Here is a 27,093-nt window from a genome sequence, read left to right on the forward strand (position 1 = left end):
TATTTTTCAACAAGGGGTTACTGTTGGTAAGGGTCCTATTTCTGCTCAAATGCAGGTTTAAAATATCAAATATATTGTTGTGGCCATTACAAGGAAAACCTCATTTCATTATGTTCTGGCCTTTTCTACCTAGGTACCTATCTGTCTAGTTATATATGGCCTTCATCACTACAATGTCTGAGAGCCTGCACCATAACAGTATTAGCATCCTATGCGGTACTCTCAGCCCCTTTTCTATTTAGTAGTCACCTTCAAAACGCCTGTGCTGTAAGGGCAATAAAGCTAATTGTGTTTCTCATCAGAGAACTTCCCCCTCCCCCCCTTTCTGTAAGGGGCGGGAACTGAGTTTATTACTTTCTCTCTTAATATGTGACGCACCAAAATTAAGCCTCGTTCCATCATCCTGAGTGAACTGGCCGTATCATTACATAATGTGGAAGCTACCTGAAAGCCATTAATGTGAGCAGATTTGCTGGCGGAAATGCATTGATATATTTCTTAAGCCACACACCCAGGTCTTGTGTTCCTCCAAACCGTTGTCACATTTTGACATAGTTTTATGTTAGTAGCTTGTTGGCCGTTTATTACTGTTTTATTACTTAATTGTTTCTTTGATCTCCTTCAGCATCGTGTACTGAGTGTCCTTTTCCTGATCAGTAGGCTGATAGTGTAATTTAGTTGCCATCTGTATATTCTTGCTAGTTGGGATTTGCATCTCTACAGTATCTACTGCATGGTCACCCTCTTCTAAAAATATTCTCAGTCAATTCTATGGAATCTTTTAGTTATTGTGTAACTCCCTGCTTCCACGACCATATCTGTCCTTTCACTATAGCTTATACCCAGGTGTTGTAGTGTACCTATTTTAGTTAGGCTGAAGTCCTCTTCCATTACCAGTCATTCTAGTTTACCTAGTAGCTTCTTACATTGGTATATAGAAATTGATCCTTTTTGTTTTGTCTATGTGCCCATTTTTATTTGGGCTCCTTAGTATGATTACTCTGTTACTTTTCTAGAATTTACCTCTGTTCTAAACCTGTACTCTTCTCTAGGTACTTACATGGCTTTCATCACCTTCGTACCCAAGAGTCTCCTGTTCAGCCAGAATTTCTGTTCTCTCCTTCACTGTACAATTGTATTAGGGCACCCCTAGCAGGTGTCTTTGTCCAGCTTCAGTGCTTTTTGCACCTGTCAGGTTTCCGTTAATTTCTAGTTTAAATAATCCTCCAAAACCTTGTTAATTTTCTGTTCCAGCAGTCTGGCTCCATGTCTGTTAAATGGATCCCATCCCTCTTATACAGGTTCCCCCTTTCCGTAAAGAGTTTCTTTTGTGATAAATAAGTTTAAGCCTCTCCTCTTTTCACCATCTTCTCACCCAGATTCTGAACGTTCCCCCATCTCGTTGTCCCTTTGCATAGAACTGGAAGTATTTCAGAGACCCCTACAATAGAGGACCTGGACAAAAGCTGCCTTCCTAGTAATTTAAATGTCGCTTCCAGTATCATTCTCCTGCGCTTTACTGCATCATTGATATCATGTGTACAAGAACTAGAATCCCCCTCCCTAGCACTTACTGGAATTTTTTTTTTAGATGGGTCATGAGATCTGCCACCTTCACACCTGGCAGGTGAGTCACAAACTGTTTTTTTGGTCACCAGATAACCAGCTATTGATATTTCTAATGATAGGTCATTCACTCACCAGGGCCTGTGCATCTCACAACAGTATTCTGAACTCCTGGACTCAACTCCTTGGCGTTTGAGGAGGAATCAATTGCCCCTACCTCTATTGGAAGCTGGGTCCCGGACGAGGACTTTGACCTTCCATTCCATTTTCGCTCTCTCCCACTGTGAGACTGGCTTCCTCACTTGAAGGATTGAGGCAAACAGCTTGGAGATGGCCCCACTCCATGGTGTGCCTATTTCCTGTCTTTTTAATAAATCTCTCCCTCTCTTACTCCAGTTTAGCAACTCTGACCTTAAGCGGCTGCCCATGGGGTCTGGAAACTATGAGCTCTCTTCCTCAGCTGCATTACATACTCAATTTGGCCACAAGATGAGTAGTTCTATATTCTTCAGTCTGTACAGTACATGGGGGCAGGCAGCCTGTACACTGATATACTCTGCTGCTGATCTTCTATTTCCATAATTCAATGGGGTTTTTAGTTTGTGAGCATGTATTGGGTTGAACAGAATCTTTATTAGAAGCTCCGTAGCTTAGTTAATTTAACAGATTTCCTTTGCAGTAGTCCATTAACGAATTAAGCTGCCTATTCCCACTCAATCTAAACTCCCTACTCCTCATCGGTGTCTCTCCTCTCTCTTTGGCCCTTTTCGGAAGGCCATAGTGTGTACACATGAATTGGCAATGTGGCAGTTTGATACCATGTTGGATAGATCCATTTTTGTCACTTTAAATCTCTTTTATAACTTCCCTCCCAAAATGCAAAAGAATGGTGCAAGTATTAGATAGATTATTGACCTGCTACTGGCTGGATTTTGTAATCATTACACAAGCAACATTTCCATTGAAGGCAGTGAGAATCTTGCCTGCCTCAGAACTGTAATACTAGACTCTGGTTTACATAGGCCATCCTTTTATTCTTATAAATTCCCAATATTAATATTCTACTCTGTGTTCTCTGATACCTGGTGTTCTTGTGTGTATTTGCACACTAATCTTTTTAGTTGTGTGTTGGGAATTGGGTTTGTAATGTGCACCATTGGCTGCCTTTGGGAGTTCATCATTTTGCAGATAAAAACAGGGACCAGTTTCAACATTTTAGGTCTAGATTATGATAAACTAATCAGGAGACATGGTAGCTGCTGTGCTGTTTTCTTGGCTTGTATATGCTGTAATATATGAACCTATAGCTAGCACTTTGAATGCTCTTGCATTTAGGAACATCTTATTCTGATGAGTTAATAATCCCTCTCTGTCCACTGAAATTCTAGAGTTCATTGCCTAACCACAAATGGTCTTTGTTTCATAACTTCTGTTTGATTCCATTGTGTTAGAATAGAAAGCCTGAAGAAACAAAATGTTGTGATGCTCATTTTTAACATACCTCCGATTTTTAAATGAAAAAGGAGCTCGGCCTTTGTAGGCAGCACTTAAGACATCAAGAATTGTTAATTTTAATAATCCATAACAGTAATTTCATATGTTGTCTCTTTAGGAAGAATGTACTCCTCCTTTAGATGGTTTTTATCATATCTTGCACCATGTGAATTAATTTTAAACTTCTGGCAAGTAATGAACATTACAACCCAACTAGAAATCAAACCTTGGAGGTCTATGCACTCCTGCGTAGAACTGCCCTTCATGTGAGTTACACACTCATACTGAGAGGCGAGGCAGCTGGGTCAACACTGGGATAGGTCATGAAATTGCACCCCTGTAGTGCACATGGCCGCACCATGTGGACACATGCTTAGAAATGTTTAGATGGGCAGATAGATGCACTTGTGCTGGGTCAAAATGGGAGTGCCAATTTAAGGAATTGTTTTCAAAAAGCATTCTTCCTTATAGATGTCTGTGGATCTCTTGTGTGTATTAGATAGCTATACAGGCGAGTCTCATCTTACACAGGGGTTCCGTTCCGCGGTTAGCGCGTAAAGCGAAAACCACGTATAGTCAAAATTACATTGAGTTGAACGGCGGGCGGAATTGCCCGCACTACAGGTACAGTATTAAAATTGTTGTTCTCTTTTTTGTTTTTTGTTTTTTGTTTTTGCTTTTGCTTTTGCTGACAGAGTAAAGCTGAAATTGCGCATGTTAAATGCGCGTAAGATGCGACAGACCTGTATTCAAATATTAATGAACCATTCTCTGGTCCTGCTATTCTTTCCTGCTCTTTTTAATTGACTTGTCTTGTGGAAGCCATAGCTCGAAAACAGAGCCTACAGTGCTAGCACCACGGCGGCAGTTTTTCTGCTGGACACAAGTGAATGGCAAGTCGTGTGCAAATTTGTGAAAGGGAGGCGTATTCACCTTATCTCAATTCTCTGCACGACGCAGTGCAACTCTCAGTATGTTGGAAGATCTAGTTCTCTGCAGTGTTACACGGTTACCATAGGCCCAGTCTTGTAGTCCATTGAGGAATTACGCTTTATTCCCATGAATAGTCCCATTGAAGCTTTAGGGACTGCTCATGTAAGGGTTACTGGCTGCAGCCCTATATTGTTAATGTTCAGAGCTCTTTAGTAACTTTCAGTTAGCGATCTGCCATGGGGCTGTGAACTGGATGAGTCTCACTCTGCTTTAAAGATTAAAAAAAACATAGTTGCCTGAATTTTGGCCATTTCACATTCTGAAACCCAAACCAATCTGTCCTTTAAGATTCACTAATTACTATTTTGTGTACACATTTTTATACACAAAATCTGAATCAATATCAGGAAGTGATTTATGCTGCTGGAAATGCATCTACTTAGCTAATACATTGATGAGAATCCTTTAAAGTCCAGTATAATTTTGTCCTTCTTGTAAAAGCAAGGAAACACTCAAAATGAAGGCAGGAAGAGAGGAAATGTGACTACAAATTTTGTAAAAATGGAAACAAAACAAGTCATGGGAATGAAGCGAGGCCTTGCAGATGAGGCACAGAATTACTTTATGTACAATTTGATGAACAGTGATTTTTTTTTTTTATAGTGGCAAATGGTCTATGTTAAGATGTACACAAAGCAGTGCCGTAGGGTTGTGAGCTGTATCCTCTTGGTAAAGCTTGCTGAGAAGCAAGAGGTTTGGTTGTTTTTTAATTTCCCCTTGATTTTGTTTGCCTGCAATTTGCAATAACAAAATGTTAGCATCAATAAATTGTACTTTAGTAAGTCACTTTTTCACAAAAGACAGATCTGAAGCAAAACTTTTTAAACTGCCAACTGAGACCTGTGATTCAGTATTTCAACATTGTCTATTTTCTGATGATGCTTATTTCCATTCCAGTTCTTGTGATCTGATGATTAACCCAGTGAAGTAATATATAATCATTTAACCATCCCTTGCCTGTCTTGCAGTAGTCACAGGAAATCTATTCCCAAACCAAAAAAACAAATCTTCTTTGATAGCAACATAGTGAGTAAAAAAAATACTGTAATGTTAGGGTGAATGAATCATAGTAGCGGAGAAGAGAGGAGAGGAAAGTCTAGATTCTTTAATTTTGGGGGAATATGTTTTGCCTGTAAGTAGTTGAACTTTATGTATTTCTTTATTTTAAAGTAAGAAATAGATTAATTATATGAGAGTTAATTGTTTTATTAAACACTAAAGAATATATTGGAAAAGAAGCTTTTCCCAACACCAGTCTTTTCTCTTGTGCGCTTGTATTGTGAAATAGGTAAAAGTTGTGAAACTGATGATTGTAGTGTCTGAGAAATGAAACTTATGAGGGGTTTTTTTATTATTGCAGATGTTCTAAAAAATTGACAAATTAAATTTGAGGAAGGAATAAAGTTTTCTGCATTTGTTTCCATTAAAATAAGCTGCTAAACAGTGCAACTGCATAACTTTATAGTGATTCTAACCTGTATATTGCTATCCAATATACTTATGTAGCTGTGATTTTATTTTAGTTTGGAGTAAAGTACAAAATGTACAGATCGTAAACAGATAAAATTAGTTTAATTTTTTTCAACTTAAAATAGTGCTGTCTTTTAAAGTTTTATTTTAAACATAATGAAAAAAACAGGAGAAAGAGAGAGAATCTTAAACTGAAAATAGTTGACATGAAAAGTAAATAACTAAAGTTGTCTATAACATGGAATATTTTACTGTTACTTCTGAAAAAAGGCTTTAAAAAAGAATAAAATTAGCTTTTTACAATTGTCCTTAATTTTTGTAAATCACGTTTTCTGACCTGGAAAATGTTTGTTCCTCTCTGGAAGAAAATATTTTAATTTAAGGCAGACTGTTCACTTTTTGAATTGTAGGTGATTGTATTAGATTACAAACATCTTTTAAAGCATAAGCATTTACTTTTTAAAAGGAAAATTAAAGTAAAATGTTAATTTATATTTATGCTGCTTAGCATAGACTCAAAATCTATCTGTAATTTAGTTATATTATAATTATGTTCTATAAATGTTTTGCTAAATGTTACCTCATAGCTCTTTTGCTAGAGGGTTTGTTTCAAATTCTAACTCATAAACATATAATAGTAAAAATTAAATGCAGTCTACTTCCGTTGTAATATAGCACATACCTGTTTGAGTAACTGGATTTTAATGTCATATAAAATTAGTTTAAAGATGTATTAAATCTAGTTTAATACAATACTGTGTAAAAACTGTAGTTGGTTTAAAGTACAAATGTCACTTTAATTCCATGAACATTGTGAAACAGTTGGCCAAATAGGAACTGAAAGTGTCATGCTCATATCCAGTATTGTTATAAAATACCTAGAGCAACATCTGATGAAATTCCTATGCAGAAGGCAGCATTTTCTTTAGTTTATCCTTTCAACAAAGATGGAAATTCTATTTTTGAAGTAAAATTGCCTTTTTTAACTATACCTTAATAGGCTTTTTCCAACATAAATGAAATTGCCAGCAGGTACGCTTTTAAAACAGTATTTCCACGTTGATCTTCATTAGGCCATTGGAATGGCTGTTTTTTTCCTTAATTCGTGTTGCTCTTAACGACTTTTATTGGTGGCTGTGTGATCATACTGAAAGGGTCTCATTTTCTCTCTGCTCATCACGCCTAACTCATGTTAACCTTAGTGGAAGTTGTGTGTGTACTGAGCAAATGAGATCCTTACATGTATCACTTCTCTTACAAGTGGTTATACATTAAACTGTTTCATATTTGTTTTCAATTCAAAAATAATTTTGAAGAAATTTTAGTACGAGAAGCATTCACCCAGACTAACCAAGAGCAACGTATTTGACATATGAAAAGTTTTGGGCTATCCTACTTCATAGATCAATTGTTATTTACAGCCACAACTTTTAACTGGTGACTAAAATGTAGGTATATTTTTGTAATTATTGCATAACAAGCTGCTTTCTTTAATGCCTAGAATTTCCCTGGTTGCTTTATCCAGAAAGTCTGGCAACACAAAATCCCTTAACATAATTTCTTATAAATGCAAAAATAGAAGATAAAATGGTGGAAAGCATTGATAATCCTGCGGTAGCTTCTCAATTTATCTAAAAGGCAAGATGGAACCATGAAATGTCTCAAATATGCATTTCCATATAATTTAGTATAATCTGCTTCTTCACAGACTCTCTTTTTCTTGGGAAGAGAGTTCAAAGCATAAAGATGAGAGAGTAAAAATATGCAACATTTATAGATACTTTCCCAAATTTAAATTTTTAGTCCCAGTCCCAATGAAGTCACTGGGAGTCTTAAAATTTAAACAGGAGCAGGAATGGGCACTTGTTTGTAACCTTCATGTGGTTTCAATAGCCTGTAAACTTAAAGTAGAAAACAAATTGGTAGGAGTTTTAAATATAACTATTTTATCCTATTTTATTTGTCAATAGAATATGTAGATAGTGGGTTATGAGATGGTATATAAGAGATGTTATTACTATTCATATAGCAAAATTTCCCACTAGAGTATCATAGAATAGAATATCGGATGGGCACATTTTAAAAAATCCACATAAACACTAAATGCCCCATTATCGGAGATATAAAAATCCCACTTCTTCATTTTTCTATTTTCTTTAATTTATAGTATGTATTTTAATTTTTGCTAGTCCTAATTTGGAAGTGTTCTAAAAACAGTAGTTAAAATTTCAATGATCACTCTTTCTACAAGAATAGAATTTCTAAATGGAGAACTTTTTTCAGAGTATAAAACCCACATTAAGTACAGTTGTAGTACAGATTTTAATGGTGACATAAATGTGTTTAAACAGAAAAACACGTAGGTTAGAACAATAAGCTTTTCACAGTCAGGCAGGTATCTTTAAACCTAAAATTACCATTCCAACCCAAAGAATTCAGTTAATTACTAAGAATCCTCCACAAATGTGTTGGTTAAAAAGTGCCATAATGAATGGGTTTTATTTTACTGCATTTTGGAGAAATGATGCAATGTTATAGAAAAGATCTTTATAACAAAGGTGACCAATAAGTGGAATAAATATTAAGTTGCTTAGATATTTATTTTTTTTTACTTCAAAAATGTGTGCACGTGTGAATCGCATTCATTTGCTTACTGCTGTTATTCATGAAAAATATTTGCTGTTTATATGTGTTAGCTGACGGTTCTGAAAGTTCTGTTATAATAATGAGAATAAGTTTTAAAAATGGATAGGTTGAATTACATTAGTATATCTAGCCATGAAAGAGCCGGCGGGGTGAATGTGTGTGTTAATAATCAGATTGTTAGGCAAAATACTTGCTATGAAAGAAGATTGTGTCTAACAATCTTTGTAACAGTATAAAAACATATATAATATCTTACTTTTGACAAAATCAGGTTATTTTATTAATGTGAATGCCCCCAATTTTAAGCACCCTAATATCAAAGTATTCCCATTTTATATTGTACAGTTTGTTCCAAGCCTGAATAGATGTCTTTGCACATGGATCCACTTAAACAGACCTGTTTTAATTTGAATAACAATTGTATATTCCAGCAGGTTTCTGTTTTACTTCCTACATTTAAATAGAATTAATTTACCACTGTGGGATTACATTTTATAGTAGCTTTGATTTTAAAATAGCCATTTTATTGTCTATTTGATAAAGCGACAGACACTCTAAAGTTTATTATGTCAAATGTTTCTCTGACTTTAAAAATCAGAAAAATCAGAAAGTAAACAGCACATTAAATGACAAAGCTATTGTGTTTTAAGTGACTAAAATCCGTCTTACAGTCTTATTAGTGATAATTGTAGCCATGTTGGTTCCAGGATATTAGAGACAGGATGGATGAGGTAATATCTTTTATCGGACCAACTTCTGTTGGTGAAAGAGACAAGCTTTTGAGCTAAACAGAGCTCCATTCCATTGCATTCTTAAATTAATTCCATTCTTAATTGAATCCATTCTTAAGAGCTCTGTGTAGCTCAAAAGCTTGTCTCTTTCACCAACAGAAGTTGGTCTGATAAAAGATATTACCTCACCCACCTTGTCTTTTTATTAGTGATAAAGCATTTAGATTAAGGAATTAGTGGGAGATAGAACAGAACTGTTCACCACTATCATTTTTATAGACTTTAGTCATTTAAATGCATTATGGCACAGTTCACAGAAATATATTTTGGGGGTAGGCTACATGCGGTTAGAATGACTCTCATGCAGAGGGACTATAGGCTTAACATTGACATGATCACCTTCTTCATTGCTTTTTAAATCTCGGGTGAAATCCTAGCTCCAATAACATCCATAAGAGTTTTGCCATTAACTTTGATGGGGCCTCAGAATCTCAATTGTTGTAGCAACCAGGAGCACATGTTGTTGGAGACCCTGGTTTGAGAGTGTCTTTCCACAGTGGTAGAGACATGAGGTATTATGGAAATACTGTGTGCTAACCTCACCTTCTGAAAGTACCCTCTACCATCTGTGAGACACTGATGATGGCCTTGCAGGGATTAAACTCTTCTGCGTGTATGAGGAGTAGTGCAGCAGTGGCAGCAGCAACTCAAGGGTGTGGAAGGAAAAATATACTATTATTCTGTAATGGAGTAATCTTTACCCATGTTACATAGTTTGGAAGAGTTATGTCTGCAGTAAAAAATAAAACCCGGTAACTGTAAATGTTCTGAATTTCAACTTGGCTAAACATGATGAATGTTTGGTTCACTGACGTGTCAAATTTGCGTTCTTGTCTTAACAGCTCTCTAATTACTCACTTGTAAAATACAAACCCTAGAGGACAGGTTTGAGAATATGAAATTATATGCTGTATAGTGCTTAGAGATGCTTTCATTTAATTTCCATCCTTATTAATGCCCTGCTTCCTTGTTTACAGGACTTTGCCTCCCGAGCTAAACTGGCCGTCCAGAACCTGGTGCAGAAGGTTGGATTCTTTGGCATTTTGGCCTGTGCTTCAGTAAGTTCATTCCAATAAAAAAGTTTGGGGAATGTGGGGGCGGGGAAGTGTCACAGAAATGTGAATAATGTGTGGGGAATTTATTACTTACCTGCAGTGAAATAACACTAAATTGCCCATGGCTTGGTCTGGTTTTTAGCAACCCAATTTTAATTTTCACGTTCATCAAACAAGAGTTGTTCTCCATGTTAGGGGAATGGAGTGTTGGCGGTGGTAACTATTATTTGTGGAAGCACGTAGGAGCTGCAGTCATGGACCAGAACCCATTGCGCTAGGCTTGTTGCTATCCACAAGATGCGGTGGTTAGTTATATGGTAAAGCTTGTTACAGTGAAACCTGATCATACTGTGATGTTGCTGCTTCCTAAGAATTGGAAAGATTTATGGTCCCGTGTGCCTCATATTAACGTTTTCAGCAGAGTAAACGAAGTTATCTTTAAAAGCGAGTTAAATACCCATAAGCTTCTACTTCATAACAGGTAGCAGACTCTATATTAATCTGTATCGGTCTTGTCTAATGCAAGAACGTGCCATGTTGCCCACTATTCTGTGACTAGGGAGTAAGCAGGCCTGCTGCTCCTATCCTGGTTCCGTAGTGAGTGAACCAGTTCTGATTTCTGGAGGATTAGTCATAAAGAACCTGTATCCTGGTTTGTTATGACTGGTTCAGGCACTACCCGGGGTCCTGATAAAACCTTGTTTTCATTTCTGTAGATGTCTGACGTACCTGGGCTAATAGTTCTCCGCACTTCTACATTTTAAACAAGAAGCAGGAATAGAAACATCCCCCAAAAACATAAAACTGTCTATACAAAACACAACCAGATTAAAATAGTCACCCACAGTGATTCCCCAAAATGTGTCCACAAGACATTCCCTCAGCTCACCCTACCCTAAGGAGCCTGAGAGAGCAAATGGTCTTCTAAATCAGGGAGCTGTTGGTTCAAGCACCTCTGCTAATGGCTATGGTGATGCCCTTACACGGGGAAGCAAAAGTAGCAATGTCTCACACCTTGTAGGGTTTTAATCCAGCACCTTAAAATTCACTCTGAAAGCAAACTGGAAGCTGTTAGGGAGACGGGATTTTTTTTTCCTCCCTGCTGTTGCTGACAGATGTGATTATTGGTAGGGGTGCATTGCATATCCCAGTTGGGACCTGTTACCATCCTTCTGCACCCCCTGTGAGCCTAGCTTCTTTATTAGCTTCCAGAACTTTAGAGGTGGCGAATAATATTCTTTGTAAAAGTTAGGGTCCTTATATTTACTTGCCAAGATCAATCTGATTACAGTTTCTGGCATGGCCCTCATCATGTAGCTGGCAAACTCCTTCCAGTTTGTTAAGCAGTCAATTATTTTTTGTCAAGGTCCACATTTCTTCATCCAGGTATAGTCCAGGGCCAGACTCCAGAGAATAATACAAAAAAACTCCACCAATAATAAGTAAGTAAAAAGATATAGGGGTCCGTTCAAAAGTATCTGGCAGTGCAGATTTAGCACGCTGAATTATACTCTATAAATCTCTCAAATTAGTAAGCCTTTAGACTGCACCATTGTCAGGCCTGACTCATCATTCTGCAGTCACTATCTCGTGAGACGTTACTGAATAGACTAATTTGTCTGCTTTGTTTAATGAGAAAAACCATTTAAAAATGGGAGAGATGACTTATCAGAGCAGTTGGACTGGGTGAAATGTGGATATCGGGAAAACAGGAGAATATGTAAACGTGGGGAGGATGTTACTTAGTAATGCTTTTGCTTAATGTTCAGTCATTTTCTTAGTGTGATGCAGTAATACCAACTTAGGTGCATTGTATCTTACATGTGAGTTAGCCTGTCAGCTCAGTCTGCTGCTGGTGAATAGTATGCTACCCCTCTACCCCGATATAACGCTGTTCTTGGGAGCCAAAAAATCTTACTGCATTCTAGGTGAAATCGCGTTATATCAAACTTGCTTTGATCCGCCGGAGCACGCAGCCCCGCCCCTCCGGAGCGCTGCTTTACCGCGTTCTATCTGAATTCGTGTTATATCGGGTCGCGTTGTATCGGGGTAGAGGTGTATTTGTTTTCATGCATGTGAAAATTCTGGATGACTCTAGTGTATACTAAGGGGTGAATTCCTTTTTAAAATGTAATTTTTGACTTTTGCTTATGAAAACATTACAAAGACAGTATGATACGAAGTTCTCGTGGGCAATCCTTCAAGGAAGACACTGGACAATTCTAGGGAGGCATGCGTTGTTGCCTTTGTTGACCAAAATCATTGCGCACAACAGAGACTCCTTGCATTCTTTCATTCCCACCACAGGCTCCCTGTGTGCCATCTTCTCATCCCTCTCTATTTCAGGGACTCCCTGAATCTCCCCATACCGGGGGCTCTGTGTCTCCCCCCTTGCCCTGCCTTGCCACATGCAAGGGGCTCTGTGTGCATTTCCCTTTCTCCCCATCATTCTTACTATTTTTGTTTTCTGGCTGGGCGATAAGTCACTCAGGGTCTTAACATTGTAAACTATATTGGGAAGATAGGCAGAGTTGAGATAGAGGTGTGCGTGTGTGTGTGGGGGGGGGGGGCATTGTGCAGCGTTCCAAAATTATCACATTAGAGACTCACTCAACTCCATATTTGTATCAAAAGCCTCACAAGCTTAGCCAGCAGGGCTGATTGGCCACCGTTTTATTCAATGGCAATTTGAGATGAATCATTGCCCACTGTCCTGAACAGAATTCCTGCAGTTCCTATCTTGAGGAAGCTGCGGCCACCTGGCCATAAATAGTATTTGCCCAGTGTTCCCAAGTTGTTCTGTTGTTGGACAGGACTATGCTCACCGTTGGGCAAACCTTGGAGTCTGACAGTCTTCACTAGGGGGGAAAAAAGCATATTTTTAATCTGTTAACTTGTAACCCTAGTATGGACAACACAATCTGTAGCTTTAACACCTAAAATAAACCTCAACCAGCTAACGTCTGTTAAAACTATAAATTACCTTGTCTGTATTAGAATTTTAACACATTAGCTAAAGCATGTTAGAAACGCACACATTTTCCTAGTGAAGACTAGGCCAAAGCAGAATTATCCTAGCCTGTAGTATCGGCTATCCCTACCTAACCTCCAAGAACTACCCACCATTGGATTCAGTGAATAGCAATTTATTTGGCATCCTATCAACTAACTAGCCCTTTACCACTACTTTGAGCCCAGATAGCTTGTCTAGATCTGTGAGGGCTCTCCAGTTTATGAACAGAATGGCAAAAGCAGCCCTAAGAGATCCCTATGATAGGCCAGTGAGAATTTCACATCCTGTGGTTAGCTTTTTCTGGCGTCCCTCCATACTCATTTTGGGTATGTCTAGATTAGGATAAAAGGAGTGTTAAGACAGCACATGTTAGCAACATATTTTAACACCCTAATGTAGGCAGGTCAACTTGTATTTTAACAGGTGTTAGCTGGTTGAGAGGAACCCTAGGTTCCCCCTAGTTAATGCATGTTCAGATAGAACTTGCCCCATCTATGCTATGGTTTTCGTGTAGGGCTGTCAACCGGTTAAAAGAAATAATCACAATTAATCGCAGTTTTAATCTACAAATGTAGATTTTTTTTTTTACATAACTGCACGCAAAAAACCAAAACAATGTAAAACTTTAGAGCCGACAAGTCCACTCAGTCCTTCTCCTTGTTCAGCCAATTGCTAAGACAAACAAGTTTGTTTACATTTACAAGAGATAATGCTGCCCACTTATTATGTACGATGTCACCTGAAAGTGAGAACAGGCGTTTGCATGGCACCATTGTAAGATTTTTGTGTGTCAGATAGGCTAAACATTTGTATACCCATCCATGCTTCAACTTGTAGGCACTAAAGTCAATAATAATAATTTTACATTTGTAAGCTTCACTTTCACGATAGAGATTGCACTACCATACTTGTATGAGGTGAATTGAAAAATATTTCTTGTTTCTTTTTTACAGTATTTAAATATTTGTAATAAAAATTAATGTAAAATTAGCACTGCACACTTTGTATTCTGTATTGTAACTGAAATCAATATATTTGAAAAGTAGAAAAACATCCAAAAATATTTATAATAAATTTAAATTGGTATTCTATTATTATTTAACAGTGTGATTAAGACTGCAATTAATTGTGACTTTTTTAATCTAGTTAATTTGTTTTGCGTTAATCGCTTGCATTAACTGCGATTGACAGCCTTGGTTTCATGTAATAGTTACAATGTATTGGGTAATGTGATTTTTTTTTTTTTTTTAAACACCTTATAAACTAGTGTAGACTTGTTTTGTGAGAGCAATACATCTCTAGACTAGGTAAATCCAGTTAGTAGCTTTCTATAAGTAAGACGGTCATTAGTGTGGTCAAGATGCAGCTTAAGCAAAGATGGGCATGAATGGATACCATTTGATGTGTCTTGCCTTCCTAGGAAAGTGGTGGGTGCACATATGAACTTATAATTAAACTTGGAATTACTAGTCTGTAGCAACCTGTTAAATGTTAACCATATAAATTAAAACTTGAAATCTTAAATGTCAGTTTTATAGCTCTCTCAGTATCTAATTTGCCTATATTTATTTGTTCCTGTAACAAAACAGGGAAAGCACAAATACTGTGGGAAAATAGCCGTGTAATTCACTGCTACTGTAAGCAAAACATCCTTGTGTGTTTACTCACATCTGACAGATGCAGTATGCTGTGTGCTGTATATTCAGTATCAAGTCTTGGAATTGGTTGGTCTATTCTTAGTATTATGATTCCTTCTCTAAAATGTTCTTGAAATTAAATACAAATTCAAGGAAAGTGTTTAACAATAAAGAAATTCTTTAATTTTTAATGGAATACTTTTGTTCTTTAAAGAAATATCTTTGCTTTTTAACAGAATACATATGACTATAAATACCAGAGTTTTTATGCCTTTCAGATAGAAATTATTGCAGATCATTTTGCGCACTGACTCACACGAGCAACGTGCTTGTCAGGGAGATAATTTGATATATCACTCAAACTGTTCGCTGTGTTTTCTATGCTTTTCATATGGAAAAATGAAAAACGTCTGTTACTCTTTTATCCTCAGATTAAAAGAATAGCAATCAGAGTGGAATTGTCTGGGACATTGTCTAGCTGAAGCTTAACGATTTAAGTTATGGGCTATAATATTAACATTTTTGTGTGTTTTAAGCACGATTTTGGGATGGTTTTGAGAAAGGGGGAGGAGTTCATTTTTCAAAGTTTGAGATATTATTAAGTAAAGTGAATTTAATGTTGAGTTCTGGTTCTTTTTTCTTTCCCTTATACTTCATAGATTCCAAATCCTCTGTTTGACCTGGCAGGAATAACATGTGGCCACTTTCTGGTTCCCTTTTGGACCTTCTTTGGCGCAACCCTAATTGGGAAAGCAATAATTAAAATGCACATCCAGGCAAGTACATGTTACACCTCTTATAAAACACCGGGAGGATTTGTTTTAAGTATGAATTGCACCATTATCTCTGCAGTATTTCAGTGAGCTGTGATGACCCCTTCCTGACTCACTGTGGTGGAAATTCGTTTGGTGCAACAGATTTAAAATAAAGGTTCTGTTAGGGTTACTGTACTCAAAACTTGGGCAACTAAATCATCTATGGCTATAAACTAATAAACTCACCGCCTACACCACTCAGGAAATTGGTGGTTAGCCAAGTTATTTATCTAGGGTTTTTACAAGACGGAAAAGGCTTCATACTCATAATGAACTTACCTTTTTGGTAACACACACACACGTTCATTTTCAGAGCACTGGAATGAGCGTTTATCAGTCAGGAAGTATTTTTAAATGTTCACTTTCACTTGAGTTAAAGTTTTAAAGAAAATCCCAATAGTTTCATCCCACTGATGCATGGTCTCTGCTGAAGCCAATCTGGGGGCATGTGTTTGGACACCTTGGCCATTATTTTCAAAAGTCACTGGTGATTGAGACACTTCAAAGGGGACTGATTTTCAGAGAACAGGTACTTAATATTTTCTGAAAATGGAGCCCTTTCAATGTATATTAAGTTGGGCACCCAAAATCACTAGTCGTTTCTGAAAATTTTGATGCTAGCTTTTAAAGTAACTGGAGGAGCTTCTCACCATTCTGTTCAATGCAAGATAAATTGGTATTGTATTCAGTTACATTATAGTTATTGGTGATGCTACAGTTGGATATATGATGTGTCCCCAACTACGTCACCTGCTTTGAAATCACTAGAACAAATGTCTTGTGATTCAGCATCCCCAGTACTAATGCACTGGCCACAGTTTTATAGCTTGAATTTCTTTGTCACTTCATTAAAGTAATGATAGTGGGTGGCTGCATGAGATTACTTCTTCAATATACCCAACCAAAAGGATCTCATCCCAGACCAGAACTCTGTTAAAGGGGTATTCCTTCCACCTTATTTTTTTCTGCCTTTCTATCCTACTTTGCATAGTCTTAAAATGGAGGCCAATTCATGGGTCAGAAATCATGATGTTGAGTTTATTGTGAAAAGACTTGCATTGGTCAATGCCATTTTTGCCTTCCCTGGAATTTTGTATTTAACTAAGATGTGTATAGTTAAGATTTATTTATGCCGACTTGGAAAAGACTAAAAATAAATAGTATCTGTGGGAAGTAATTCCTAAGAATTTTTTTTAATCTGTACAGTGAAATTAATTTGAAGAGCGTTTGCTATTCTCCATTGCTTTGCAGTATAATTTCCAGTGATCTACACTGGATAGTGAGAACAACAAATATTCCCAGTTCCTTGTGCACTTACTTGGTAAACCCTTTCACGTCATAAATGTGTTTAGCTATTAGAACTACATTATGTGTATTGTCTTCTTTCAAGCAGGTTGTGCAATAATCTGGATTTTGTAGTGATCTTGCTGTAAATTGGAATTTTAGGAAATGCAGTGGTCGTGGAAGAGAGTTATAATAAAATTGGAGAGAAAGCCAGTGGGTCCATAAGCGTTGCCATTTTATAGTTGCATTTAATTGGCCCTTTTAATCTGGACCATCGAATCAAAGTTTTATTAATTTCCTTATTCAGAGTCCAGTTAATTCACTTCTCATCAGATTATACATACACTGTAGTGGAGATTGGATAAACACTATGTATCATCTCACCTACAATCTGTAAAAGGGCAAGCTATCAAATCTGACAGAAATGGGATTAACAATGGCTACATTAACAGAACTTTAACTGTAGCAAGTAGAGGAGTACAATTATCATGAGGCTTTGGATTTATAATGTAGGGCATTTATCTACTTACGGTCACCTTTCTGTCACTGAAATACATTCTTATTTTAAATTTTTAACTTTCAGTATCTAGGGCAATCGTCTCAACCAGGTCACTGCCTCTAAAGGGAGAAATAGTCTAATTTTCAAAGACAAATTTGGATACCATGTCTCATTTATTTTGTCCCTGACTTGGTAGGTCTTTGTTCCTTACATGGCCCTTCTAGGGGATAAGGTCTTGGAACCAAAAAGATTCACTATCTTTCACTTCCATGAAATTTTGAATTTTATCTACCCAAATGTATGTTTATAATGGGGACATAAATTTGTCTTTCTGCACAGAGATGAGTGGTTTTTATTCATGAAAACACTGATGGAGTTGTGACCTTGAGCTTCTGGGAATTTAGGTTTAGGGAGGATGTGAAATGGTTAGCAACACAGGCTGAAAAAACATTGCAAGAAATTAAATGTATGAGGAAATAGAATAACTGTTTAAAAGTAACTAGCACTGTTCTGCCTCTTTCATTGAAAAGGATGATATTGAAAAACAATGACGCTGAAAGAAAAGTTGAGGGAAAATTATCTGTAAGTGCAGAAGAAGCCATTTAATTGGAAAGGAACATAAGTTGTTGTACTCCATTGTCCTTGCTTCCCTTTTGATTAAACATTTCTCTAACTGATGTTTTCCTTCCTACAGAAACTTTTCGTTATTATAACATTCAGCAAACATATAGTGGAGCAGATGGTGTCCCTAATTGGGTGAGTAATTCTATAACTGACTAATACCTTCAGTGTTTGAGTGGAAAAATACTAGGGAGTCCAATCTAATATGCTGAAAGTCAACTTTCTGCTAGAGGAGGCAATGCTTTACTCTCAAGAAGTGCAAGCTTTGGCCAGCAAAGCTGGTTTAGATCTTATTTGAGCTGTCATTTCTTATCCTAAAGGTTTCAACTACCTCAAGTGAAATCCTAACAGTTTGGATGGATGTAGTATGTACATACCATGTTCTTCTTATGAATTCATGACACTGCTAGCTGAAGATCTGCAGCATAATCTGGTGGCTTTCTGTGATGATATATTGTGACTCCCTGTTAGAACTGTCACTACTTGCAATACATGGTGTTCACATGTAGCTAAAGGTGGAGGCCCTTAGAAGAGACATTCCATATATTTTACTATATGAAATACCTTATAAAATTTTAGGATGAAAACCTGGGAATAGCATTGTAATCTTCTCTCTTATGAACTTTTTTTTCATTAGAGAAAGTTGCAAGCTGTTCAGGGATAAACTGTTCCTATTTTGAGAAAATACCTGTCTTTTTCCAGACTAGTGTGTTTCTTAGGAAATGATTCAGACTTCATTTAAGATAAGATTTGATTTAAAATGTCAGGGGAAGTAGAGCAAGAATACATGTAATTCCCAGTTTAAAAAAAAAATCATTTAAAATACAATGTATGAATGTATTAGCATGATGGGATTTAATACTGATCGAAAAGTATATTTAATCAAGCGCTGAATTTCACTATATCACTTGGGAGATTTACCCATTCAGTCAAATATGCTGTATAATTTCAAGAGCCCAAGTCAATCTGAACATCCCTTATTGGCAATCTAACAAATATGTTCCCAACACAGCCTCTCCCAATACACAGCATTAAGCGGTGTATAAAACTACATGAATACAAACAAAATATGCAGTTAATTTGTCTCAATATACGTGACTTAGTGCAAATCATCCTGTATTGCATCACTAAATTGTGCTTAACTGTTCACAAGAAACATTTGTGTGATCAAAGATAAATGTTGCAGACTATTTTTAATACATTGTTCAGACCGCTCAGACATTAGAAGAGATGGTTTTCCATTTTTATTTAACAGTGGTTTAAATACAGTATTTCATCTGATGTCTGATATACATCAGGTGTTAACAATCTGATTTAAAAATCAATTCTAAAGATGAGTGTTTACTTGCTCCTTAAGGACTTTCACTCACTTTTGAGGTCACATGATTGATAGCCAGGACTTTTTTTTGTTGTCTAATAGTTAACTACTTTTTAGATATATAAAAAAAATTAATCTCAAGAAGAGTTTCTGGATAGGAATGTCTGGAAATAATTGCTATTTAAATATGTAAACTTGAAGTAGTAATGTTATACAAAGAAATAGGAGTGTCTGATGCAACATTCTTGAGCACTTCACTGATGGAACAGATCTGATTTTATTGCTTCCGGAGTTTCTCATTAGGAGTCTGGATTGTAACAAACTTCAAAATGAATGTTTTGTTTTTAATATTCCTTTAAAAAAATGCTACTGGTTAGAAATCATTAATTGTCTTTTTGACATTAGCCACTCGAAGCTGATTTGCTTTTTATCTTTGATCAACACTATTGCTGAGTAAGGTATATTTCCAAAGACTTCTTCAAATGCAATCTTTGGGCCAAAGCTAGTTTTTCTTACTTCATCTGTCTTGGAAATAGTTTTTCATCAAATTACTTTTGAACATATTCACAAGATTTCTGCTGGATTCAGATTTTTATTAGACAGTTGATGTCAGAATTCAGAAATGTTCTTGGGAGACAGTAAGTTTTTTGGAATGTCCCAGTATCCTTGACTTTTCTCAAACACAGTCTGCTAGCATTACCTCATCAATTTCTCTCTAGAGTAGTATATAAAGCACTTAAGCAACAGCTTGCATTAGAAGTTCTTAATCATTATTAAGTACAAAGAGAATAGTCAATGATCAGTAACATTAACCTTTTTAATCACATTTATTCCATTAGTTTGACTTGAGATAGTTTGTAGTTCTGAGGTGTTGCCTTTTGCAAAACAGTGTCTAACCAGAAAGATTTTTTTTTTTTTAAGAAAATTGATGTACAGGATCACCAAAGCCTAGATGGAAGATTAAGTTTAACTGTAAGGAGAGAATTATTAACATCCTTGAAATTGTTGCGATTTTGTGCACTAGACCATATTCTCTTTGATAAATAGATGAGTCTTAATCTTTAATGAAAAACAGAGCTGTGTGCAATTCTTTTCCTTAGGATTGCAGTTGTTTACTGATATTACCAGAGTATGTGTTCATTGTATCCTGAACTTGCAAAACCATTCCTTTAATACAGTTCAGGGTGCTTTGGTTTCACAATTTTATTGTGTAGAAAGTTTTTTTTTTTTTTTTTTTTTTACGGACAACCTACCCAAACACTTCAGAATTAAAAACAATTACATAAATCAAAAGCTGAAAGATACTGAGAAGTTTAGCAAGGGAAAATGTTGTCAACCAAGTTTTGAAATAAAATGAAGAAGTCTGAGGCACAAAGACCTAAGGGCTAGTCTACACTTAAGGGTTATTTTGGATTAAGATAGGGTGTGAATTCAAAGTGCAATAGCTGTTCCCCATGTGGACACTTGTATTTTGGAAGAAGGCCTTTTTCCAGTTTAGCTTAATCTACTTCCAAAGTGGTATTAATTTAAATCAGAAAAAGGTGCTCTTATTCTGAAAGGAGAGAATCCACATGGAGAGCTGTTCTGGAATAGCTCTTGTGGAACAGCTGTTCTGGTCAGCGTCCCCATGCAGGCAAGGCTAACTGGCAGCAACAACAGAGAAAATGGCTATCACACCCACTGAGCCAGGTTCTGTGGAGGAGCACCCAGATAAGGAGAATGGTGTTAGCTGAAGAGGATAGAGAATAAGAGAGTTGGAGCTAAGAAGAATAAGAATAAGAGAGTTGGAACTAAGAAGTTGGAGCAAGATCACAGAGGATTTTAAGCACCAGGGCTAGTTTTTAAGAAAATCAAGGAGTTAGATTATTTGTGTTATTGTAGAAGCACCACTCATGGCCTAGGACCTCATTGTGCTAGGTGCTGTACAAACACAGAAGAAAATGTCAGTCCTTTCCCCAGAAAGATTCCGTCTCAATGAATGGGGAGCCAGTTAAGTTGTTTTAGGATGGGGGATAGTGTACTTGTACTTGGTTGTATGTGCAAGAAGGTGGGCACCAGTATTCTGCACATGCTGGAGTCTGGATTGCTGCTGAAATTCCAAGTGAGGTCTGAGCTGAGAAAAGGCAGAAGGCTGTTGAAAGATTGGCTGGGGGAGCCTCAGATTACTCAACTACCAATGATTTCAGCAAATAATTTGGAGGTTGCAATGTTGATGTTTAGAGAGGACGTGTTTTTGCTGGGGGTCTTACAGATGCAAAGTGAGGAATGGAGGATGCAGTCAAGGGGGCAAGATGATGCATTAACTATTACTTTTGTATTCGCTGACTTAGAGGAGGTTAGCTTACTAAGCAGCCATGTTACATACTTTTTGTACTAGTTTTAGGCCACAATTAACCAATTTTAAAATTGTTTAATTAGTAGATAGCTTGTGGGTTTTCTTTTGTTTTTTGTTTTTTTAATCTTTCCATGTAATTGTTTTACCTACAGCTGCAGGAATGTTTATGAAGTCACTGCGCATATTGCTTTTAAACATGATCGCATTTGACTTTGAAGTGGTGATTTCAAATGGGCACTAGGAATTCCCAGAAAGCTACTAAAGCTCAAAATCAACCATACAAAGAACTTTGGCAAGCTGTAACATTGCTGAATGATTTATCAGAAATAAAAGTCCACCCTTTGGTTTTATCCTGCCTTTAAGGAGTTGCTCTTGCTTAGTGATCAAAAAAGAGGACAGAAGAAAAAACTTTATATGTGTTCTAGGTTCCTGCTGGGAGTTCTGAGCTCTAGCATAGTGCTGTGTAATGTTAAATGGCTGCCAAGTTTCACCCCAGAAGTAGCTGCACTTCCATAATAAGTGAAGTTTTTATTACATATATAGATCGTAAAACCTGCTGTTAAAACACATCAGCATCCTTCAGGAACCCCATGCAAGTGATCCTCATTGGACCTTGCCAGTAAGAAGCTCTTTCCAAGCTCAGGCAGCAAATGTTGGCATCATAGTCCTGCTGCCTAAACCGTACGAGAGACATGGCCTCTCTTCTTTTCACAGGAATGTACGATATATGTCCCTATGATGATCAGGATAAGATATGGACAACGTTTGAGCTGGGGAAATACGTACACCTGCTCCATTTGACAGTCGCATCTCCCCTCTAAAAATAGTGCCTGAAGAAAGTAATTGTTAATTAGTTGCAAAAGACAGACACAAAGTGAGGTCTGTTCAGTCAGTGATATTTATGCAAAAATGTAGACTGTAGCACTCCTATGGAGTTTAAGGGCTAAATTGTCAATGCGATGCCTTGCAGATTAGACTTGTAACTCCCATTAATGCAACAGCAAAGTCTGAGTCAGAAGACAGGTCTGAAAATCTAACCCGAAGTATCAAATATTTCTTCTGAGCAATTTCTCAATCTAGGATTTCACCTGCGCCAATTTTTGATGCTTTAAAGCCACACAGACCAGTTGGAATTTGACTAGTTTGCACTAGTAATTAAACAGCTTACTTGAAACCAGCCTCTATTCAAACTTGAATCACTGACTTTATGAACTAATGGTGTGCCGCTCCTTGTTACGTTACAATTCACAACGCAACCCATTGACTCAGCAGCAAATTAGTCGTAATTGACTCTTGTGACTTTATCTGTAAAGGGCATTGTGCTTTCCTCTTGACACACATTTTCCTCCAAAAATGTGTCAGAAAATGTCAGCCACCCAAAAGGTTTTAATTTTTTCCTTTTAAGTGTTCCCAAAAAACAATACTTTTTTTTTTTTTTTTAGATTAGCAATGGGGACAATGATAGTTAATCTATAGTGTGGCCTTTTCTATCTTTTCATGCAGAATAGTTTAGCTTTGATTTATTCTCCTTAATGTGCAAAGCGAAGCTCTTTAGCAGCTTGGGGATGCTAACAATATAATTGGGAACAGTGAGCATCAAACTGGCAGAATCCATATCACTTTGATTTTAATAGAACGTGGTCTGAGGAGCAAGATCTGATTTACAAATCACATGTCCTGTCTTTATATGGACCTTTGTTTTACATAAATAACTCAGCACTAATAAAGTGCAAGAAGTCCTGCTGAATTGGCACCAGAATTAAAGTATATATTAAATAATTGCTTCTAATTTGCATTTTAGACTAAGACTTGCTATTTATTAAAATTCCGTTGAAAATAATCCAAAATAGCTGAGAATTTAGATAATTTAGCAATGACTTTATTTAAAGTCTCCTGAGGTAGAAATGCTTCTGGAAGCTTACAACATTATACCTGACATTTCTTGGTGCAGTAAATCAATGGTTTTCCTCCCACAAGTATATCAGAAACCTGTGGGATTGTGCCTTTATAATACAGTTGTGTACACAATGGGGAAACTGGCACAAAAAAGGTTTTAATAGCTTGAAAGGGACACAGATGTTAATGAAATTTGAGATGTTTTGATGTTAAAACCTTTAGATGGATCACAATAGAATTAAGAGTTTATTTGAATAGGGCTTGTAGGATTTAAATCTGAACTAGCAAGTGAATGTTTGAAAGCTGTAGTTTTGCTTTTTAAAGGAACAACTCTGATTTTTCTTGCCCTCACATAGAAATATTTCTTTTCAAATAACAATATCCAACAGATTTGAAATCTAATACAAACTGCAATGACAACTGTGTTAAAGTTAGTGTTTAACATACCAAAAATAAAAACCTCTCAAGGTGAGATGTTGTTCATGACATTTAGGTCACTTGTGTATTTGAGGCCGTCCCAGATAAATTAGATCACATTTAAGGCAACTTTAATTTCATGGTTACACAAGTATTTTATTTGAAGATTATTCCTAATAATGTTTCAGATTAAATCAAAATGAAAATGTGAAACAGCTTTTTAACCCCAGCTTTGCTCCCCTTGACCATAAACCAGATTTATTTAATTAAATATCACCAGTTTCATTCTCCAATTTTAAAATAATACAGATGACTTATCTTTATTTCCCCAAATGTTTTAAAACCCAAGGCAGCACTAATATAAATTAAAGCCAGTGGCTCTGCCCTCAGTTTTAGAAGTCAGGTCTCTTTAAGCCAGAGGCACCTTGGGAGTGAGTCCAGATTTGTTGCAGTGTAATCTATCATGATTGAGTCAGGCAAGGAGTCTGAGGTCCATTCTGACTCACCACGAATTGTGTCCTGGTATTGGTTGAGCCTCAGGGAAATGGATGGTTTAAATACTGTGAGAATCTTTATCAGCACAGGAAATGACAGCTCATTAAAATACTAACCGTTGAGCCTGTTTAGATCACTGTCTGGAAAAAAAAATTAACCATTTGAAGGTTCAGATAACTTGCCAGAAGGTGGTGTACTTTTTGGATGGTGAGGGAAGCATGCAAATCAGTCAGCTTTACTTACTAGTCCAGTGGGACTCAAAATATATCCTTTCAGACTTGTTTGTTGGGGGTGTTATAATCGAGGCATAAAACTCTTGTTGAGAAAATTTAGACCATAGAAATCATAACATCTTGAGCTCTTTTAAGGAAGACACAACACAAAATGTCTAATTGTGGTTATTTTAGTGAATGCCTCATTCCTCTTGTGCAGCAATGTAAAGAGTAAAACATACGGCTTCCTAGATATCTTCTGTGTCCTTTGGGGAAAACCTAGAAAGAAATGTGAAAATCTGAACAGATCAACTCAAAGCTGGGAATATTAGGAGTTGTACCTAATATAACTTGTAAAACTTTTCTTTAGCTTTCCACAATTGTGTGGAAGTTGAAAGCCATTGCTCTGTCTCCATTACAAGTTTGATCAACAAGCAGAGCCAGTCTTCCTCAGAGCCACAGATAATGGAGGAGAGCCCAGAGCAGTGAATTCCCTTCATTACATTAAACTTTTGACTCTCTGTCACCACTGAACATTTCTTTTTTGTAGAGGCAGAGAAGCAATCTGGTCGTAGGCTAAGTTTACTTTATTAGTGAAATCAGAATATGTTCATGGCTCATGCTGACAAAAAGCAGAAGGATTTTTGGTGACGAAAGGGGGAAAAAATGCATTTAAAAAAAGCCCCCTGATGTGATCATGACATGATCTTCTATCTGTTTGGTGTTTCAGGTAGCCCAAGGGTAGGGACAGAGTGACCAGTTCAAAAACTCTTCCCACAGCTATGGTGAACATATGCTTCCTGATTCAGAATTGGGCTCTACAGGTGTTAATCTGGTCTCTACAGTTTATCACCCACAAAGGCAACATATGGTTGAATAGAGCCAAAGGGCCAGGTTAGTAAGAGGTGTGTTCACAAACTTGCACACAGACATTCTCTCTCTCTCTCTCTCTCTGGGAAACCCTGTAGAAAATTGATTTGAAGGAGAGTCTCACATGGGTAATCCATTGTGATTGAGCTGGGCAGGTATTTACTTGACTCTGGCTCTAGATTTATTTAAAACAGTACTTTACTATAGGTGTGCTACTTCTGGCCAAAATCGTAGGACCTCTGACGTGTAAACCAGAATGTGATGTAGGGTCCTTTTTCCTATGAACAGTTAATTCTTACAAACACAGTCTCTTCTTGAACAAGCACAGTGCCTGTGTGTTTAGTAGCCATGTAGTCTGGACAAGCCCAGTCCTTATATTAGCAGCGAGTCTTTCCAGCTTAATGGAAAAGGTGAATTTTTAAAGAGAACATTCACAAAATGTGACTTCTGACTTGGGCTTACATCACTTTTAATAGAGGTTTTGATCTGTTTAAGTCTGGAGGCCTGGCTGATAGTTTGTATAGTGTATTTAGCATTCTGGTTTAAACTATTTTTCCCCTTCAGACTATTTCCATGATAAAACTGACATGCATATATATTCAGACTTTGAGCGCTTGTCATTTCTTACTGAGCACAGCCCAGAATTTAATACCTGTTGTTCAGTACATTTCTCTAATGGGGTATGAAATTAATGTAAGTTGCTAATGTCCTGATTCAGCAAAGCACGTAAGCACATGCATAAAGTTAAGCAATTTATTCTTAAGTGATTTGCTTTTGAGTTCTGTCAAAAATTGGTTATCTTTCATTAATGCTTCCAGTGCTACATAATTCTCTGAAGATGTCCGCGCAGTGTGCAGAGGCGGTCAAAAAAGCAAACAGGATGTTAGGGATCATTAAAAAGAGGGGATAGAGAATAAGACTGAGAATATATTATTGCCCTTATATAAATCGATGGTACGCCCACATCTCGAATACTGCGTACAGATGTGGTCTCCTCATCTAAAAAAAGATATCCTGGCACTAGAAAAGGTTCAGAAAAGGGCAACTAAAATGATTAGGGGTTTGGAACAGGTCCCATATGAGGAGAGATTAAAGAGGCTAGGACTCTTCAGCTTGGAAAAGAGGAGACTAAGGGGGGATATGATAGAGGTATATAAAATCATGAGTGATGTGGAGAAAGTGGATAAGGAAAAGTTATTTACTTATTCCCATAATACAAGAACTAGGGGTCACCAGATTGAATTAATAGGCAGCAGGTTTAAAACAAATACAAGGAAGTTCTTCTTCACGCAGCACACAGTCAACTTGTGGAACTCCTTACCTGAGGAGGTTGTGAAGGCTAGGACTATAACAGCGTTTAAAAGAGAACTGAATACTTTCATGGTGGTTAAGTCCATTAATGATTATTAGCCAGGATGGGTAAGGAATGGTGTCCCTAGCCTCTGTTTGTCAGAGGATGGAGATGGATGGCAGGAGAGAGATCACTTGATCATTGCCTGTTGGTTCACTCCCTCTGGGGCACCTGGCATTGGCCACTGTCAGTAGACAGGATACTGGGCTAGATGGACCTTTGGTCTGACCTGGTACGGCCGTTCTTATGTTCTTATGTTCTAATGTAACAGGTGTGGTGTGCTAAAATTGCACCTTCAGTGCTACCCAGTGTACC

At 37.0% G+C, this 27,093-nt stretch overlaps 1 protein-coding gene across 4 annotated transcripts in view; it reads left to right on the forward strand.

Annotated features, from left to right (window-relative positions):
• Positions 1–27,093, forward strand: part of VMP1 (vacuole membrane protein 1) — an 87,227-nt gene that overhangs the window by 50,729 nt on the left and 9,405 nt on the right. For all 4 annotated transcript variants that reach the window (XM_054008084.1, XM_054008083.1, XM_054008086.1 and 1 more), the window contains 3 exons: positions 9,938–10,018; positions 15,325–15,441; positions 17,958–18,019. In XM_054008084.1, the coding sequence (XP_053864059.1) occupies positions 9,938–10,018; positions 15,325–15,441; positions 17,958–18,019 (260 nt within the window). The remainder of the gene's footprint in view (positions 1–9,937; positions 10,019–15,324; positions 15,442–17,957; positions 18,020–27,093) is intronic.

This window comes from Malaclemys terrapin, chromosome 18 (genome assembly GCF_027887155.1).
Source record: "Malaclemys terrapin pileata isolate rMalTer1 chromosome 18, rMalTer1.hap1, whole genome shotgun sequence".
Taxonomy (NCBI): Eukaryota; Metazoa; Chordata; order Testudines; family Emydidae; genus Malaclemys; species Malaclemys terrapin.